At 44.3% G+C, this 19628-nt stretch overlaps 2 protein-coding genes across 7 annotated transcripts in view; both read left to right on the forward strand.

Annotated features, from left to right (window-relative positions):
* hydin (HYDIN axonemal central pair apparatus protein) overlaps positions 1-9776 on the forward strand; it is a 91552-nt gene extending 81776 nt beyond the window's left edge. For all 3 annotated transcript variants that reach the window (XM_088613635.1, XM_088613638.1, XM_088613636.1), the window contains exons 73-86: positions 40-187; positions 283-490; positions 1098-1319; positions 1451-1620; positions 2147-2345; positions 3210-3368; positions 3788-4068; positions 4272-4491; positions 5330-5542; positions 6391-6554; positions 7140-7290; positions 7657-7887; positions 8186-8410; positions 8719-9776. In XM_088613635.1, coding sequence (XP_088469761.1) covers positions 40-187; positions 283-490; positions 1098-1319; positions 1451-1620; positions 2147-2345; positions 3210-3368; positions 3788-4068; positions 4272-4491; positions 5330-5542; positions 6391-6554; positions 7140-7290; positions 7657-7887; positions 8186-8410; positions 8719-9225 — 3098 coding nt within the window. In that variant the 3' untranslated portion in view covers positions 9226-9776. The remainder of the gene's footprint in view (positions 1-39; positions 188-282; positions 491-1097; positions 1320-1450; positions 1621-2146; positions 2346-3209; positions 3369-3787; positions 4069-4271; positions 4492-5329; positions 5543-6390; positions 6555-7139; positions 7291-7656; positions 7888-8185; positions 8411-8718) is intronic.
* Positions 9777-18721: 8945 nt separating this feature from the next.
* Positions 18722-19628, forward strand: part of necab2 (N-terminal EF-hand calcium binding protein 2) — a 94508-nt gene continuing 93601 nt past the window's right edge. Inside the window, exon 1 of one of the 4 annotated variants that reach the window (XM_088613833.1) lies at positions 18722-19061. In XM_088613833.1, the coding sequence (XP_088469959.1) occupies positions 18759-19061 (303 nt within the window). In that variant the 5' untranslated portion in view covers positions 18722-18758. The remainder of the gene's footprint in view (positions 19062-19628) is intronic. The other 3 variants (XM_088613832.1, XM_088613831.1, XM_088613830.1) reach the window with 3 other exon arrangements.

Below are 19628 nucleotides of genomic sequence, written 5' to 3' on the forward strand. Positions count from 1 at the left end.
TTCTATCTTCTTTCTCTTGTCTGCTGTGGTTCTGTGCAGGCCGGAAGGCCCATGAAACAGTGTACATGGTGAACAGCGAGGACACAGCGTTCCAGTTCTCATTTCAAGAGAGCTCCCGGCACTCCAAGGGCTACACCGACAGCCTGATCATGGAGCCTATGGAAGGAACAGTGCCACCTAGGAGCAGGTACAAAGGGGTACCAGCTCATGGGTCACCTTCTGCCAACCCCTGCACGAGGGGGTGCAGACAATGAGAGGTGTCCATCCTCCCTTGTGTCACAGATCCCCAGTGGTCATCTCCTTCACCCCCACCCAGGAAGGCAATGTGAACTTCAACCTGGTGTGTGATGTGAAGAGGAAGACTCAGCCCCTGACTCTGAACGTGAAAGCAGAGGGATACAGCATGAGTGCCAATGTCCAGTGTGAGAGCCCCGACGGGCTCATTACAGAGCTCAGTCCCAGCAGTGTCAACGAGATCAGCTTCAAGCAGGTACACCTTTCTTTCCACCTTGTAGCTTCTCTGGGAGCCCTCAGGTTATTATTATTATTAGTAGTAGTAGTAGTAGTATTATTAGTATTATTAGTATTATTATTATTAAGACATACTGTACTGTGCTGTAAAAGAAAATCTGCACTTGTCCTTGTCTCTAACTGCTGGGTAATTTAAAATCCAGTGGAACTCTACGATAAGTAGGGGTGTTGTCTAATTTTTACTCTAGGCCGGTGCAAGCTGGTCTACCTACATTTTTCCTCTTAATTCAATTAGTGAAGTAATTCCTTGCTGGGGTGAAATGCGGCTAATTTGTGTCAGGATGATGGTCACTAAATCTATCAATGCTTTATCTGAAAGCCACTTACTACTGTTAAGAGTCATTGCCACCTGGAGCCCAACCTGGAGGCATAAGGCACAGGGTTAGACTGCAGGCTGGACAAGACACCAGTCTCTCTGTGTCACTTCATATTTGATTTCTGCGGTGAAGTGGCAATCTAATAACTGTACCTTCTGAGAAAACAATAATTTTATGAATAAGTCCTCACTGTAACTGAAAGTCCTCCAGAGTTTAACACTCAGGACTTATTTTGGTGTTGTTTTTCAGGTGGAGACGAATGACAAGTTGTCATGCTATCTCCTAGTGTCTAATCCCGGGCAGTTTGGCCTGGATGTGCTGTACGAGCTATGGGGCCCCCAGGAGCTCCTGCGCTACCTACAGGTGGCGCCAGAGAGGTGCAGTGTTGCAGCTGGTCGGAAGAGCCAGTGCACTCTGACCTTTTACCCCCTGCATAAATGTGTGCTGAAGAACACTGGTCTCAAGATCAAGGTATTCAAGCCTGTCATTATAGCACTTTGTTTTTAATGTGCATAGTTTAATGCTCTTTTTAATTCTCTTTCGTTTTTTCTCCCATTCTTTTCTTCCTGTTGTATGCTGCCTCTTTTCTGCTTTCACTACAGATAAAGAATGGGCCTGTGTTTAACTGCTTCCTGTCTGGATCAGCTGTGGCCCCTGGTGTCCATTTTTCTTTCACCACACACAACTTTGGGATTAACTTTATCTACCACGCGGGGATGGTGCCTTGCAGACAGACGCTTGTCATTACTAACAAAGGAGAGAGAGGAGCCAGGTAAACAGGGTGCAGACAGATCTTACTTGGGCTAAAAACAGGACAAAATATCTCTTCCCTTAGAAGAGAACATCTCCATCTTTGTACCTTTCTCTACAAAATGTAGTTCTTTGAACTACTCTAAGAATGTATGCAAGTCTCCAAGGCCTTGTACAGTTGATTGTACCCCTGAGAAATGTATACTGTTAATTAAGTCCCTGACACCTATGTGGTATTGAAAAATATGGCTTATGTACATACTGCTGTCTCCTATAATAGTGTAGATCAATACTGTATTAAGAATTAAATTGGACTAAGTTAGTTCTCTCCAATAAAGAACTGTTGTCAATATAAAATGAAAAGATGCATTCAATATGCATGGAAATAATGTACAAATATGCAAGCACACTTATTGTTTAGACAAACTTTAGGTGTGAGCCCATCACCACAATGGTTTATTGCTGAAGGTGTGCAGTTTTGCGTGCACCTCACAGGGCAATGCCAAAGCATGCTTCTGTGTCTTGCTGAAGTCATGCTTACTGTGCAGCCTGGAGTGCTTGTTCACCAATATGGCCCATCTGGAGGTGGGGTTCCAAGCCGGTGTGCTGCCCCCTGGTGGAGTGATGGAGGTGCCCATCACCTTCTACCCGCGGGAGGCTATCCGCTATCAGGAGAGGATCATCTTCGAGATCAACGGCTACACGCACCACAATGTGGAGATCCTGGGACAGGGTACTGAAATGAAGGTAAAGAAACAAAAAAGGTGCTTTACAGCAAATTGTCTCCTCTCATGTACTACAAAGAATGTCTGGTAAAATGGACTGTTCTTTTAGTTTTTTTCTATTTTTCTGTTGCTAAATTTCTTACCCATTCAGATTTCTTTTATTGCACAATGATTTGCATTGAGTTGTGATTAACATAAACTGTAATGTGTCACGCTGGAGATGATGCAGCAGCGTGAGTAAGCAGCTTGGTGTTTGCAGCAAGCAGCAGAGACTGGCTATCGCAGCGAAGAAGAGCGCAGGCTAGCACAGGCAAGCGTGGTCCAGGCAAACTGTCCAGAGCCGTAAATAGGGACAAGCAAAGTTCAATACAAGGCACCAGCAGAGAATCCAGAGAGTAAAGTTAGGGAAATATATTATCCAGAATCCAGGAAAAAATCACAGAGAGAACTTTGGAACTCGCAGCAAAGCTTGAGACATAGCAAACTCTATGACAGAGTTCCTGAGCACCGCCAGTTCATTGCTTACTGTATAAACTGTAGATTGAACCACCTGAGGCAGGTGTGGTGGATAATTGCCTCCAGATGGTACAAAACTCCTGTCAAATTAATTACAGAATGACAGGCGGCTGGATACTGTGTAAACACTAGCTCAACTTGCTGCACGTTCCTGGAGATGAGCATGACAAAGCAAGCCAGCCATAAGACTAAACTATTGAGTTTAACTTTGAATTGGACTGTAAGTGCTAAGGCTAATTTCAAGGAATTAGTACCACTGGACTGTACAGTACATGCTGTTTACCATATCTCAAAGTAAATTACTTTGTGCAACAGTTCTTTCGACCAAAAGTAAAAAATGTTCAGGCAGTTCTCCATCTTTCCACCCTAGGTTGAAGTGGAAAATCCCAAACACAAGGTGGTGAGCCTTGGGGCTCTTCAGGTTGGCCAAAAGGCAAAGAGAGTGATTCCAGTGGTCAATAAGAGCCATGCCCCCCTGACCTGTTCCGTGGTGATGAATCCCACCCTGCAAGCATTGCTGGATCCAAAGGTATCATTTTCTGCCTTCATTTGACCTTGTACAGGTTTCAAGGACTCAGAATGAAAAGCACTTATTATTAAAATGATTTTCATCAAACACATTTGCAGTACATGTGAAATATTTCAAAAACATTCAGAATTCTTCTGAAGAAGGCTCCATGGCCGAAACGTTGTGTTTTCTTTCTTCTTTTTTTCAGCATGGAATAAACCTATTACTTGTTCCTTTGCAGCCTACGCATGCTGACGCAGCTCCCCACCTGAACTAATGTTTAACTATGCCCCTGTTGCCTTAGGTCTTATGTTTAAGCACATTGTTTCAATCTGCAGACAGTGCTCTGCCTCTGGTTATTAATGTCCGTATTTCTTCTGGTACTGTACAGTAAGGAATAAACAGAAGGGATTGTTTTAATTCCGTGTGCCCTCATGCAGGTGCTCAGTGTCAGACCTTCAGGAGACATAACTCTGAAAGCCAATGGGGGGCAGTGTTCAGTAGAAGTAGTGTTTTCCCCAAAACACCGTGTGCCCTCCTTCGCGGAGGAGGTCATGCTGGAGTGTGGAGGGACGTCCCACTCCCTGTTCGTGCTGCGTGGGTGCTGCCAGGGTATGAAGATCAGCCTAGACCAGGACTACCTCCCCTTCGGCACTGTGCTCCTGCGCTGCCAGGCTACTCGAAGAATTCTGATGCAGAACACAGGCGACATTGGAGCCAGGTAGACACTTCCTGTTGGCTGTGGACGCTTCCTTTTATCGCAAAATGGCACAAATATGCATGTATGTGCAAGTATCTCTACTTTATAAAATAACCTTTGTTCTTTTGCAAGTTATAAGGTTTCCAGTGGGAAGGTTTTTATTACACAAGAGGATTTTTTCACAAGTCTCATCAACAGATGTGTTCTTCTGCACTGTCATTTAGCTTTAAATGGGAATTGAAGAGGTTTGCCCCTCATTTTTCCATCAACCCCGTGGAAGGCTACATCTCCCCTGGGATGGAGGTGTCGTTTGAAGTCACCTTTGCTCCCCAGGAGCAGAGCCAGGATATGCGCTACGATGACTTGCCCTGTGCCATCGAGGGTGGGCAGCCTCTCCGGCTGACTCTGACAGGATCCTGTGCTTCAGCCCCGGTCACCAAGGAGGTATTATACACGGGCTCCGGCACAACAGTTCTCAGCCAGACGCGGCTTTAAAGGACATGAAGATACAAGCTACTATTACAATTTCACTGTTGGGTATTAGTGAAGACATGCATGTCTACTCATTTGTTAAATTTAATGTTTTTTATACAACTCAGAAGTTATGCCTAGAAGCAATGCATCAGGCAAATTCAATTTATTTTTAATTTAATATTGATCTTGCATTTCATTGACTCAAACAAGCATGTTATCACTGCTGTTGTAATTTTATTGCTGTCATCATTTTAATTGCACTTGTCATTGTTAACATTTTCATTGTCAGTAGCAGCCATAGCTCCGGGTGTAGTGATAATGCGTATATATATACCGTATATATTTAACCTCTGTGATTTGGTACTTGATTTCTCAGAATGACTAGAATCTCTGTCCGTCCAAGATAAGATAAGATCACTTTATTGGCCATATACAATTTCTTGTCTTTTCGCATACCCCAACTTGCTCTCCATGAGACACACAGACACACAGACAGGAAGAGAGAAGCTTGGGGTCAGAGCACAGGGTCAGCCATTTATATGGCACCCCTGGAGCAGTTGGTGTTAAGGGCCTTTCCCAGGGCCCCAATGGAGTAGGATTCCTCTTTGGCCCCGGGATATGAACCGGCAACCTTCTAGCCACAGGCGCAGGTCCAAGTGGAGAACTTAGACTGTGGAAAACAGCTTCCATTGCTTGATTTGCCTTGACGTGTTTTATTATTCTGTGGCCGTCAGATTCAATGAAAAGATCAGCTGTTTGTAGACATGGGTTTGTACTGAAGGGCAGCCCTGCGCTCCACCCTCTGCAGGTGGTGGGTTTCGTGTGCCAGGTGCGCACTCAGCAGACCCAGTCCATTGTGCTGTGGAACCGCACCAACCAGCGCTTGAGCCTGAAGCCCGTGATCGAGGGGGAGCACTGGAGCGGGCCTCCCAGCTTTGTCATAGAGCCCCACCAGCAGAACAAGGCCTATGAGGTCACCTACAGGCCCCTGGTCATGACCGCTGATGGCAAGAAGCACCAGGTACAGGCTGCTGCGCTTCTGGGGATCTGCTCCCTTCGTTGCAATGCAGAGCTGATGTAAACAGAGTATTTTTTACTGTCTGCCTTTCAGAGATTGTAGTTTTACTCTGGTAGACCATAGTAAAAGCACATTAAAGGGTAGTACAGTGTAAAGCAATTCTGGCCAATCTCAAAAATGGAGTATTTAAACATGGTGCAAGCAGCTGAAAGCATGGGAAAACTCAGTAAATGGAAGATAATGGGGAAACTGCAGGAAAATGAATGTTCAGATTTGCCTTTCAAAAGGAGGAAGCAGAATGGCGTGAAATGTGGTGCTGCTGCTTCACAGTGGGTCCTGGGTTTGATCATGTCCTGGAGGACCTTCTGAGAGGAGTGTAGCCATGTGGCCATGTTCTCCCTGTAGCCATGTGGCCATGTGCTGTCAAGGTTAGCTGGGGTCTCCATAAGCACGTGCTTGTACTCAGTAAGGGGCTGGCGTCTCAAGCAGGGTGCAGTCTTACGTTTCGCCCTATGCTTGCTGGATCAGGCTTCGGCTCTCTGCAAGGACATTGGGTGATTGAAAATAGGTGGATGGGTGCACAGTCCATATGAGTATCTGCAGGAATATACAATGAAAAACAACTCTGCAGTGTGACAGTCAGCCCTGTTGCATCCTTGCTGACAATGCACATGTGAAAGTGAGTGCTGGTGCTGTACAAACACAGCAGCTGGATCTGATGTTGGCAGGTACAAATGGTGTGTGAAATGTGCCTCTGGGGCTGCTGTTCTAGTCCTAGATAGTACAGTACATGAATCAGAAGAGCCTGACTGTGCACATTGACTGGATATGTGTCTGCCCCCCCCCACCAGGGCTCGGTATTCTTCTCGTATCCCGATGGCACGGGCATGCTGTATGCCCTGCAGGGAACCTCCGAGCCCCCGAAGGCTGCAGGCACCATCAGCCGAGACGTTCCGGCCAAGACCTCCTACACAGAGCTGCTGCCTGTCGCCAACTGGCTGCCCAAGCCCCAGAGGTGCAGTACAGAAAGGGGCGGCGCAGGGGGTTACTCTGATGCAGTACAGCTGCCTGACTGATGCAGAGCCAAAGTCTTTTTGGGAAAAGCCTTAGAATTTCGTCTTTACAAATCCTATTAATTAAAACAGGCTTATACTGTATATCATAAAGCCACTTGGAGTTTAAACAAGCAATTACAAAAAGACAGAGCAACGGTGACAACTAAAGGTTTGTTCCACCCTGAAAAGAGAAGAAAAGAAACACAATGTTTCAGCTGTGGAGCCTTCGTCCGCCTTCTCACACCTGAAGAAGGCCCCACAACCAAAATGTTGTGTTCCTTTTCTTCTCTTTTCAGAATAGAATAAACCTTTACTTGTTCCTTTGCAACCTATGCATGCTAAAGCAGCTCCCTACTTGAGCAACGGTGACTGTGGTAGTACAATTATTTAATATTTATTTTAGCTCAGTAGGTTACACCTGCTTGACATCTTCTTCCTAGTTCAAGATGTCATTGCTTATCTTCTTCATTTATTTGTGTATTTGATTGATGCCTTTATCAAAGATGGCTTAAAGGGATTGTGATGAGGTGTGTGCCTCTCTGCAGGTTTCGGGCTATAGTGGAAACTCTCAAGCCGGATAAGACAGACATCACCACCACCTTGAAAGGTCTTGACTTCATTGATGTTCCAGCACTGGCTAAAAGGGACTACAAGCTCACTTTCTTTTCCTACAAAGAAGGAGTGTTTAATGGCAAGGTGGGTTTGGGGCTTCACTACACAATCAGTATGCCATCGTATTAATTAGCCTCACTGTAGCTGCAGTGCCTTCGCTACCATCTTCACAGATTCACACGTGTGTGTGTGTGATGCCCTATGTCTCTGTGTCTCTATCACTTTCACACTGCTATAAAAACACACCTCCAAGATCCATAGGGTCACTGGGGATCCATGGGGTCAGTGGGGGTCAATGTGGGTACAGGGGGTCAGTGGGGGTCTCTGGGGATCCATGTCCAAGGACATAACATATCCATATACTGGTACATTTAATACAGATGGAGCTTCTGAAAAATAAAACAGATTTAATCCTTTTTTATCTGTGTTATCTGTCCCTGTAAAATCCAGGTTACTTTCCGCAACGAGATCACCCAGGAGTATCTGTTCTATTACGTCAACTTCAAGGCCACGGCCCCCGGCATCATGAAGACCATCGAGATGGTGACGCCCGTGCGCCAGAGCCATTCGGCCACAGTGACAGTGGAGAATCCTCTCCCCACGCCACTCTCCTTCACCACCGAGTGCAAATCAACAGAAATCAGCGTGCCATCCCAGCTCACTGTGCCTGCCCAGTCAGAGGTGGGTTTCCTGTGTTTATCAACCTCAGCTACAGGAGTATGCTCAGATAGCCTGTATTTTTCAGTAATCAAGGTACATGCAATTCGACTTGAGGAGTGATTTATTGTGCCCTATCGAGAGGCCACAGCAGAATTTTACACTGACTTTAGCGTTGGTTCTGCAGGTTGTCAATCACAAAGAATATCAGAAGAGTTCAAAAGCAGGCTTTTGTCTCCACTGCCTGTGAGTGACTACTGAAGCGGAAATACACATCTAGTCTCAACACAAGCCATAATTTCTTCCCTCTCCCCTGTCCCAGGGCACCCTCACGTTCGAGTACCAGCCCCTGCGCGTGGGGGAGTCTACAAGCCGCCTCACCCTGCTGAACGGGGAGCTAGGCAATTTCCATTATGAGCTGCTCCTGAAGGCGCTGCCCGCGGGGAAGGAGAAGGCTCTGTTCTTCCGTGCCACGCTGGGCAACGGGCAGTACCTCTCGGCCAAATTCATCAACTACTCCCGCGTGAAAGCTGAATATAGCTGCAAGGTAATCACTGTCTCGTGTGCCATTTTCATTGTGTTAGTTCTCTGTTGCCACGTTTTTGCACTTCGGTCTCAATCCTTTTTTACGATGCACGTGGCACAAAAAGATCTATTTTATTGTTTTATTCAATGTTGCAGTCACTGAGTCAAAATGAAAGCAACAGATATTAATTATAAGGGTTTCATATCTTCAAAACCTACAAGTGCTGGATAAATAACATCTAGTTTAAAATACAGTTTTCCCTCTGAAGGAGGCCTAGAGAATTTAGAAAGAAAGGGGGAAAGGAGTGATGTGGTGCTCTGCTCTTCCAGATCGACAGTCCTGACTTCACGGTGGAGAAGAACGTCAACGCCGCCCCAGGGTTCCAGGGGGGCATGGAGGTCAGCGTGGAGGTCTACTTCGAGCCCTCCCAGCTGGGCGAGACCCGCGGGCTGCTCACCCTGTCCTCCGCCTTCGGTGGCGAGTACTTCTTCCCGCTGTTCGGGACCTGCACCCTCCCCAAAGCCCAGGGCCCCTTCACGATCCGAGCCGGCTCCAACGTGTCCATCCCCTTCAAGAACGTGTTCCAGCAGACCACCGCCTTCTCCTTCCAGGTGGACAACCCTGCCTTCACGGTCAAGGGCGTGGAAACCATCCGCCCCAAGAAGACGCACAACATCCTGGTCTCCTTCGAGGGCAGTCCGGCCGGCCCCCGGGCCCCTGTGAATGGCAAACTGACCATCTCCTGCCCCCGCGCGGAGGGGCACGGCCAGATCATCTCCTGGGTCTACTACCTCAAGGGCCACACTCCCGAGCCAGGCCCAAAAGACAAGGCCTGATCTGCGCCTTCATCTTGGTGCCAGGATCGTTTCTGTTGGCGTTTGTTTCTCAGCCTTTTTTATTTTTTACACTTCTGTTCATTCCCCCATCATTCTCATTACTTAGTCATTGTATTCTATTTTTCTAAAAATAGCAGGGCTCTCCTGTTCAGTGACTATGTCTGTTGTAGGCTACGAACCCCCATATTAGTGCCTTACTAGGTATAAGCTATGAAGGTGAAAAGTTCAAATTCTTATAAATTATTAAAGGATTTATATATTATCTTTAAATATTCACTGAAAAATTAAATGCTGCACTATAATTGTTTTTTTCCTAATATTCTGTGAATCCATGATTGTTAATCTGTATTTGTTGTGCTGACAGATATTTTTACAAAGCTTACAATACTTTGATCCCTTTTATCTACATTAGCCTTGAAAATGCAAAGCAACCATTTTTTTTCGTTTAAATATTACCTTCAGCACATTTATTTAAGATCTTAAAATATTTATTAAAAAAGCCATCTTCACAACTACTGCACATGTCTCAGAATAAAAGGATAGAACATGTCTATTAGGTGCATCTGTCTGGTTTGCGCATTGACGATGGAGACACCTGCTGGTCAGAGCAGAGTGGAAGGGCTGACGGCTCTTATCTGTCCACCTGGGGCCACTGTTGCTCTACTGCAATCCCACGCCTGAAACATGGTGCCTTGATGAAATGCAGTGACTGTAACAGATAGGAATAAAGACAGCTGACGATCATCTGAGGTTGGGTGCGAGAAATGTAACTGGATGTGTATATAGGACAGAAGGGACATCATTATCATTATGGGCTAAGCAGAAGCCCCTTGTCCAGGGCTACTTTACAGTACATATATGAAGTGTACTTTTCTTGTACAGTGCATATCTGAAATTTACACTAATAATTATGTACTGTACGAAATGAAGAATAAGGTCAGCAGAAAGTGGAAGTACAAGGCAAAACGAGATGGCAAGATGCACTCAGTGTGGCCACCACAGCAGCCAGAACTCAGTGTCCTGAGAACAGGAGTCACGAGCAAGCCTTCACTGGTGGGGTAAAAAAGGCACCTGCAGGGATGTACAAAGGTCATCAAGGCAGTGCGGGCAGATTCTCTTCACTTGGGTTCGGAAGAGATGATTTAGAGAGGGATCATTAAATCAGGAAGTCAGACATCCTCCTTATTAGCATCACACTGCACTCTTGTCAAGCAAAGGTGTACACGTTTTGAAGTTGCATTTACAAGCAAGCTGTTCCACCATATTAATTACCACATTAAAGTATGCAAAATATTTTTTTCTAACGAGTTGTTTCACACACACATGCTGCCTCATTGCAACTCAGGCAATTCCTGCTGCTTTAAAACTGCCTTTTGGATGGGGGTATAATAGCAAAACTGTACAGAACTGTTTCTTTAGCACATGCTGTGATTTAGTTCCAAATATCCTGATCTGAAGGGAAAAACCAAGAACACAGAGGAAAAGGCTGCAGGGAGCTGTTTTAACTGGCTGTAATTAAAAAAAGTTATTTTTCTCATCGGCCAACTTTTACAGCTAGAAAGGCTGGATTTGCGATCAGAAAAGAGAACGCGACTTAAAAAAATACAATTTTGTCTGTTTTGGGGATTTGAGCACAGGTTCAGTTTAGCACCTGTGAGTCATGCTGTTTCAGGTACTTGGAGAACGGATTTTCTTTTAAGGAATGACTGCTTTATTCAACTCAATTGCTCTCAGTCACTAAAGGCAATAATGTTCTTATTCAGGAAGCAATGAGCAAGGTTTTGAACTGTATTGATAAGCAGTTTTAATTTGAAGCGTGGAATTTATTTTAATGAGAGATTTAGTAGGCAACTGGGAGCAGTTTTAATAGGGCCTCCTGTTTTCATCCTGGAGCCACAGGGAAAAAGATAATTGGAACCTTTCTCCTCATGGGCTGCATTTTTAAATGCCGTCAAATATTTACATGATGTTTCAAGCCCGGATAAATCAGGGTGTTTTCACAGGAAGAACACATACCTCCTTTTACATTTTAAAACCACCACTCCTGATGCAGATATAACTCATTTAGTGTATCTTTCGTTCTAAAGGACATTTCCTGTGTGGATGATGGTTTTTATCATTCGAAAACCCATGTTCATCAGAAACAACAGAGATCCTGCTTATTTCTTAATGCACAAAAAAGCCGAGGTGGAAGTGATGTGTTAAAATGCTCATAATTCCTCAGTAGTACAGGACTGACAAAATTAAGAAAAGCTTATTTAATCTCTTTTTTTTTTCGATTTAAAATACTCGCCTTAGCCCTGACCCATAATATAAAGAATTTGTCCTTTTCATATTGCTACAGATGGTGGCAGATATTTCGGATTCTTGTTTGTGTTTGTAATTTATTTGTTAAACGTTTGCCTGATAGTCCCAGAACAATTTAGAGGGACAACAGAGAGAAACATTCCATGCAAACACACAATATCAGTTTCTTAATTTTTTAATCAAAAGAAAGTCGTAATGTCTTTATGTCATGATGGAGAATTCATTTAGAACCTCCACTGGGAATCATCAAGTAATTTTGCTAAAGGCTTATTTTAGGCATCATTTAAAATGATAAATTCTGCAGCTGTTACAGTCCTTAATGAACCTTGCAAGTTCCCTTCAAAGGAAACTTTCTGCTAGGCCACATAGTGCTTTTGTCTCTATCAGGAAGCTGTGGATTGGGTAGAGACCTGGAGGGATTAATACAGCTGTAAAAAGCAGTGATATTTGCAGCCTCTTCTGAATAGAAAATTGGATTCCCCGATAAGGACCAGGTTTAACTGAATTTTTACAGCTTAAACTGCAGAGCAGCGCAGGAGTCGCGGGCAGATATCAGATTTTGAGTTGAATGTGGCATTAGGCTCAGAATATGTAGGTTCCCACAGTGAATAGTGCACAGTAGGTCGAAGGAGGTGAAGACTTCATCTGCAAGGAGAAAAAATCTCCCAAGTGTTAAATACTGCACTGTACTGTATATAGGAACGAGTACAGGTTTATTCCCTGCTGAAAAGAGAAGAAAAGAGACACAGCATGTCGGCTGTGAGGGTGTGATGTGGTAAATATATGTTTGCTCCATATGGCTTGGAGTTTCCTTTTGGGATTGTTCTTGAAAGTGGGAGTGGGGAGGTGGTGCAGACATGTTTTGTTGGTATTTGTTCCATTTTTGACAAATGTACAGATGATAAAACAGAAACATTTTGCATTTTCATGGAAATGCTTCACTGTATAACAAGCTGACACCAAAGTCTTTGTTAAGTCTCTCCTAAATCTGTGTTTTTGACACCACAGAAAATCACTGCAAAAATGAACAGGTTTCTCTGTGCTGCAAGACAAGCTTTTTTCAGCCTTCGTCAGAGCATCTTTCATCAGGTTCTGACAGTGTTTCTGCTTCATGGAGTGTGATCCTCCATCCCCATCCTTTTTTGTTCCCTAGACTGCATGAATCACAATATTCCCATCACATTCTGAGCAATCTACTAATAACAGAAACATTCGTTTGCAGACAGCATTTGGAGTCTCCAATAATTTACTTACTGTATGTTAGTTGCTTTGCATTAACATCCATCCCTCCATTTTCTTCCATTTCCACTTCATCCAGTTCAGGTTTGCAGTGAAGCCGGGGTCTATCCCAACACACAGGGGGCGCAAGGCAGGGTTCACTCTGGACGGGACACCAGACTATCGCAGGGCAGAAACACACAGACACACATACTGTACCGTATACACTTGCACCAGGGCCAGTTTTCCCAGAAACCAATTCAACTACCAGCGTGTTTTTGGACCGTGGGAGGAATCCAGAGGTAACCCATTCAAACTTTACACAGACAGCACCCCAGATCCAGACCTGAGGTTGGAAATCCAGCAATACAAGGCACTAAAACATGCCACTGTGCCAGCATACTATCCTTGTATAAACCTGCCTGTCTAGGATTACTAATAGCAGTAACACCTTCAGCAATCCCAATAATTAAAAGGCAGTAGAGGAAAAGGCTCATGCTCTTTCTTCTCTGTTTTCTAAAACAGGAGTGATATATTGGAAGATTCTTAACTGTTTGATATCTATTTTGAAATCAATATGCAGTGCCAAATGAGGTCAAGACATTTTTATAAAGTGCAAGGAAACACAGTTCCACTTCAGAATAGGAGTAAATCATTCTGTGTTGTTCTGCATTAAAGCAGTATAATTCATTAAAAGACAGCAGACCTCATTCTCATGCACTCAGTGCTGTGACATACTAACCTATATAGACACATTTTTGAGAAGCGTACACTGCTACTTACAGAATGAAATAAACGCACTGTGTTGACTGTATCACATTCAAGCCCTTGCAGGCTGCAAAATCATCTAGTAACAAGAGCAGTTTTAGGAATAATACTTCAACAGCACTTGTGCTTAGTTCTTTGGATCATTTTTTTTTGTTTTGCTACTGAGGAAGACAAATACCGGGTACTGTCTACTCTCTGTTGCTGTTTCACTGCTAAAGGCTCCACCTCTGAGGAAAACAGAAGCTCATGTGCTAGCATTTAATAATAATGGAACCGGAGTCACGAAAGATGGCTAACAAAGAGTTATGAAGAATAAAACAGGATAAGTCAATATAAAGCATTGGAGAGAGAACGCAAATAACAGAAGAGGTGAAGCACTTAACATTATGAAGAGCATTCATGCACAGGAATATGACCTCAATGAATCAAGAGTCTCGCGATCTATAATGGGTCAGACCTACAGTATAAAAAAACATTCGAAGAGCATAGTGTTGGGTCTGTGCTATTGGCCATCAAATTGAGATATTGATTATAATACAGTCTAATCAAATGAAATCAGGAATGTGTTTTTCAGTGAAGAAGTGGTCATGGGAGAAATTTCCCTCACATAGACTGGAAAAAGTGCTAGGGATGTCGGCCTCCGAAACTGAAATGGGAGATAAGTAAATACAGAGATGTTTTTCAAAGCACCTGCAAAGAGGGATTTAGTCCTGTTTCCCTTGATTTAGTCATTTTAGAAAAATCAAAATTGAGTGAGGACAACAGAGGTCCGAGAGCCTTTAGGGAACTTTGGTCGTACTAAGCTGTGTTTTGAAGTGTGCTTTGAAACTGTAGTTTAGACTGAATGCAAGAGATAATTTAATAGAACTAAAATGCAACTGGCCAGGTATGGAATCAGTAGAGAACGGACAGCACGATTTTAAAGATATTCTGCTTGAAGTGCATAACACCCTGATTTAGGACCTAAAGAAGGAAAACCAGGGCCTGGAAATTAAGTAAATTAATAATATGTAAAAGAAGAAAGAAAGCACTTTATAGAATGAATTGAGTACAATTTCCAATTTAGAAAGAAATTGAGTACAAGCAAAGGCACGCATAAGAAACACCAGGATATTAGAAATGCAAGAGAGACAGAAAAGAATATTGCAATAGAGGCAAAAATATAAAATCAGTATTGCAACAGCAAAAGTACAGCAAATGATGAAGTATCTTAGATTTACTAATGGGATAATTTCTGTTAATGAAAAGGAAATGGACAATATCTTAATGAATATTTCACACCAGTGTTTATGCGAAGATTTAGATAGAATCCAGAAAGTGACATTTTGAAAGCCTGTTTGTTCTAGATATAGTACCCGCTGTGTAGAGGGTAGATCTGAAATGAAGTTCAGGAAGGACAATGAAAAATGAGTGAAAAACGCCTGTTTTTTCCATTTTGTCTGCTGCATAGCTCCTCCACCCCATCTCCACCTCTGCAGCTGCCCCTTGGTCACTCCTCACTCTGGATGGGGATCCCAGCCTCCTCGTCCTCTGGCCAGATGGCTGCCCCTCATCCAAGCAGGTTCACCCCAAACTATCCCACTTGAAATACTCCTAACATTCACAAAGCGCCCGATTCTCAAGCGTTATTATTCCTCTTGAAATGTATTGGAGAGGTTGTGGGAGCCCTGTCTCACTCACTGCCCCACACTCTCATGTGTCTTGTGTCTCGTTCCTTCACAGCGGGCTCCTCTTGCCCCCGGTGGACAGTAACGGTGATAGATGGTGACGTCTCATTGACATTTTCTTTCACGGGCAACTGTTTTTGTCCTTCTCAGCCACACACTCATCTTCACATCCAGCTGCAGTGCACAGCTGCCCTGACAGGTCTAGGGCAGTCACCCCTGTGCTCTGCCCTTTACCGGGGCAGCTCAACACCGTCCACTGTGAAGAGAGACGTTGCTCGTGGCAAACGGTGCAAACAGCACCCAGAAAGGGGACCGCTCGCTCTGAGCCATTCCGAGGTGAAAGTAACAAAGCAAACTGTGAATCTGGCATGTGCGAAAAGCAATTAGTGGAAAGAGTGCCATTGGGCTGTATCTGTTAAAGTTGCCAGAGTGAGATGAGAGCTGAGAGTCAGACAGGTTAGCAGTTTGTCTGCGGAGATGAAGCATCACTTCAGTTTCAATGGTCCGCTGATGGCTGAAGTGATGAGGTGTACAGTATGCCTTTATCATTGCGATTGCAGCTTTTTTCAGCGTGAATAATGAATTTCCCGGGAACGTACAGTAATTAGTGTGCTGTCTGATTAGCATGTTGGTCATTAATATCTCAGTGAATAAATTCCATTTTGGATATTTTAGAATCACACTGTTCTTTTGCTTCCAAAGTGCCAGCTGATGATTTGTCTCCAGGCAATTCAGTCTTGAATCATTTCACTGTAATTGCAATTGTAATTTGCAGCAGCAATTGTTTTTCAACAATTGTCTCTGTCATTTGTCCTGTTTTCCCTTTAACCTTCTCGTATTAGTGATTCCAAAGAGTAATCATTTTTCTGGGTTTTGCTTTTCTTCATAGATATCTACAATATGCTTTTATCAACTTTGAAGCAGAATTTGTACACAGAAACACACGGTGTGCTTCCTTTATTTTCTGCTCTTTGTAATTGTGCTTTCTGTGTTACAGCTGGGGTGGGCCTCATTAGACACTGCCTGGCAACGGTACGAAGAACAAAATAATGGAACAGGGACACAGAAGAGAAGACCTCCCTGCTGAGATGCAGGCGAGTAGTTTTCGCTTGATGCTGGATCAGTAAACAGGCACAAGCTGAAGGTCAGTTTCAAACTTGTCTCTCAAACAAAGCGATTGGTTCGGCGACTTCACGATGCTCTCTGGGTGCTTTCATCACAGCTGCTAGGGCCTGTTGGCGACGCACTGTACCTTCTGCCCGGCACCCGGACGGAGCACTCTGATTGGATAACAGTTACCTTCTGGGCTTTCCAGCCTGAGAACTAACAAGAGCAGGCAAAGTCTTCACCATGGGCTGGCAGGGCAGCGTGGGTTTGACGAACCCGAGTTAAAAAACACCTCACAGACCCTCCACTCAGACACCTGGGCTCATAAAACCCAACGGGCCCCACCGCTGTGATTGGGCCTCAGCCCCCCTGGGAGAAAGAAATGCACAGCTCTTCTAATAACACTGACACCCACTCTTGGCCTGATTGCCAGCAAATTCCTGGAGCCTTTCCACAAGTACAGTATATATAATCTCAGTTTTCACTGCGATTTGAGGGCTTTGGTCTGCGTCTGGCATGATGAAATCAGTAATGGCTGCTCTCATCAAGGGGGTAAGCTTTCTTCTGCCTTTATTTCAATCAACCCCCTTCAGCTTGACGGCAGTATATTATAATGGGCAGTTGTATCAGTTGACATGTGAAGAATTTTGCCCATTACTTTTAAGTCGATATTATTGTGTGCCTTTTGTTCTCGTATGATTACTTCTGTTAGCTGGTTTAATGTCTTTTGTTACAGTATATGAACGATATAACACCCTCAGCTAATGTCTCTTAGTTCCCAAGCGAGTGCAGGAGGTCTAGGTTGGTTTTATCTTACGTGCTCTGCCTGCACTGACCAAGCAAACCTGGATCTAATTGCTTGGGACATCCATGTCAGTGTAGCATCCTTTATTTATTTCCCATTGGTTTCTTTTTTTTATGACAACAGGAGCGGAGCGTCGAAGCAACGCCTGCTAACGCGATCCGAGCTGGGAAGAAAGCTCAGTGAATGGCCAGCTATGTCTTTCTGCTTCAAGTTGCCATTAGGGCTCGGTGGGAGTCCGTTAATTAACGGCATGAAAGGGCAGAGTCGTGGCGCCTTTTAACTTAAATGCCACCCTGGGCGGGCGAAGCAGTCCTCTTCAGAGAGTGCTGGACTTGAAAGGGAACTGCACAGGTGTTTGCATCCCTTGCCTCTATCGATACTTACATTCTTGGAGAGGGATGTGTCTTCTATCTTCACAAGTCACTACAGCTATAATACAAAACAAAGGGGGAAACAAATCACAGGACACACACTGTGTGTCAACACTGTAATGTGGTATTTTACATTTACTGTACAGGAAGGGCTATTTAAAAACCCCGACATCGTTGTGCTATAAGTGACACATACCCCTGTGTAAAAGCGAGTAAGAGCGTACAAGCAGTGATAGAAGAAGGCTTAGTGGTGTATCTCATGAAAGTGCCACTGTAAGCACTGATCCTTTGCATGGATATCGTCACATTGACATTGTCTTTGCAGTACAGTCTTACTGGCTACCCCTGTCTAACACAGAAAGCGTCTGAATTTCCAGATAAGGGGCTGTACTCATGAAAGGGTTGCTGCAAATGTAATCACTTACTTAAAAGGAATAACCTATAAATGACAGCTGAAAAGCATTAGATACCAGTACGTATGATAGAATATACAGCTGCTATGCGCGCAAATGTTATTCTTTATTAAATTCACGGTTTACACCTTTAAAGTCTACAGCTTTTCAAATGAAGGAACCGAAGCACTGAATTCGGAGAAAACGCTCTATGAACGCAGATTAGTGTCATCTGGTCCTGATAGCCACGCCACACCTGACAAAGAAATGCGTGGATTTGTTCAGTTGCTTTTGGAAATGTAAAACATTATGATTTTCTTCGGTAGAAAAGGTTCAGCTGTTCTGACCTATCTAAGCCACAAACCTTAACAAAACACACGGTCTACGCTTTTATCCTCAGCGTTGCAGTGTCCTAGTTGGGGAGTTTACGCAGTCTGCTGTTGTAGAGCTACACAACACCCCTGCGCTGATACTCGACAAGTAAAGACGACGGAAAAGAAAGAAAAAAAAACTACCCTCAGACATGAAACGCAATTGAAACGTACAGATTGTTCTTATTGCTATAACTAAGCAAAACAAAATAAACCGTGAATTTAAAAACCAAACAAAAATTCAGAAGCAGTAAGGTGTCGTTTCTACTTAGGCTCACCTTTTATTGCTTTCAGAACTGACTAGAAAGGTTGCGTCCAGCGATACTAATGCCAACGAAACTTCTCAGAAGTTGCGGGGCTTGTATGGCCGTTTCATGTTGTATGAGCTGGAAATGCTCGCCATCGCAAGTCAAAAAGCTTTTACCCCCCTGTCGTAATGATGTAAAATGAGAGAGGTGTGTTTTTGGGGTGTGTGCGGGGTGATGTAAGCGGGGTGGGAGGGGAATACCCCATAGCTCTCAGCATGAATGCTCTCTGGCGAAAGGATGTGTGAGCAGGCAGCCCGATACTGCAGGGACGGCGTCCACAAACTGCTCCACAAAGAACAACCCAAACTCGGGGCTCAGAACAGCGAGACAGCAACGGCTGCACAGTCAGGCAGCAGCGGAGCCCAGCTCGGTGGAATAGACGGGCTAGTCCGCTGGATAGTGACGAAGATGAGCGACAACAAGAACATCTCTCCCCGAGAATTCCTCAAGGAGGAGCCGGGGGCTGCCCGGGAGCAGTTCTTCAACCCGGAGCCTCGGAAGGGCATCTCCGTCATCCTGGATGTAGGTATCTCACTGTAGCGGAGCGGGGTGCTGGCTGGCAGGAAGGGTCCGAGAGACTAACGGGGGGGGGGTAGGATAGGGTGTTTGAACTGCGTTCCCTTGCACAACGCGGGCGCGCACGGCTGAGGCGTTAGAAAATAAAACGGGGGAAAAAAAGATAACAAAAACCCTCAGTGTGGTCGAAATTTGCTTTTGATTTTGCAGCGCTTGCTAGCCTCTGCGTGTTCGCACCGACAGATCCGAAAATGGGACATAGGCTTTTGCGGGAATCCGGGTGTAGACTGTTTGATGAGTTGGCTGTCTTAAGATTCTAGGTTTATACATTGTATCGTAAACATACAAACATGTATAGGGGTATACATAATATTAAAGCTGGGATCTTGTTGTATTAAATTAAAAGCGAATGTCAAACCTAAGCTATTAGAGTGCATCTTCGCTGAAAAGAAGGGATATAAAAAAAATAGTTTTCCGTCATTTGCCCTGTCTTTGGAAGGGATTTAAACAACTGTTTCAAAAGACACTAGAGACCGGTATAGATGTCAAATAGTGCATCTTCAAAACTTTAAA

Source organism: Lepisosteus platostomus, chromosome 20, assembly GCF_059453375.1.
Source record: "Lepisosteus platostomus isolate fLepPlt1 chromosome 20, fLepPlt1.hap1, whole genome shotgun sequence".
Lineage (NCBI taxonomy): Eukaryota > Metazoa > Chordata > Actinopteri > Semionotiformes > Lepisosteidae > Lepisosteus > Lepisosteus platostomus.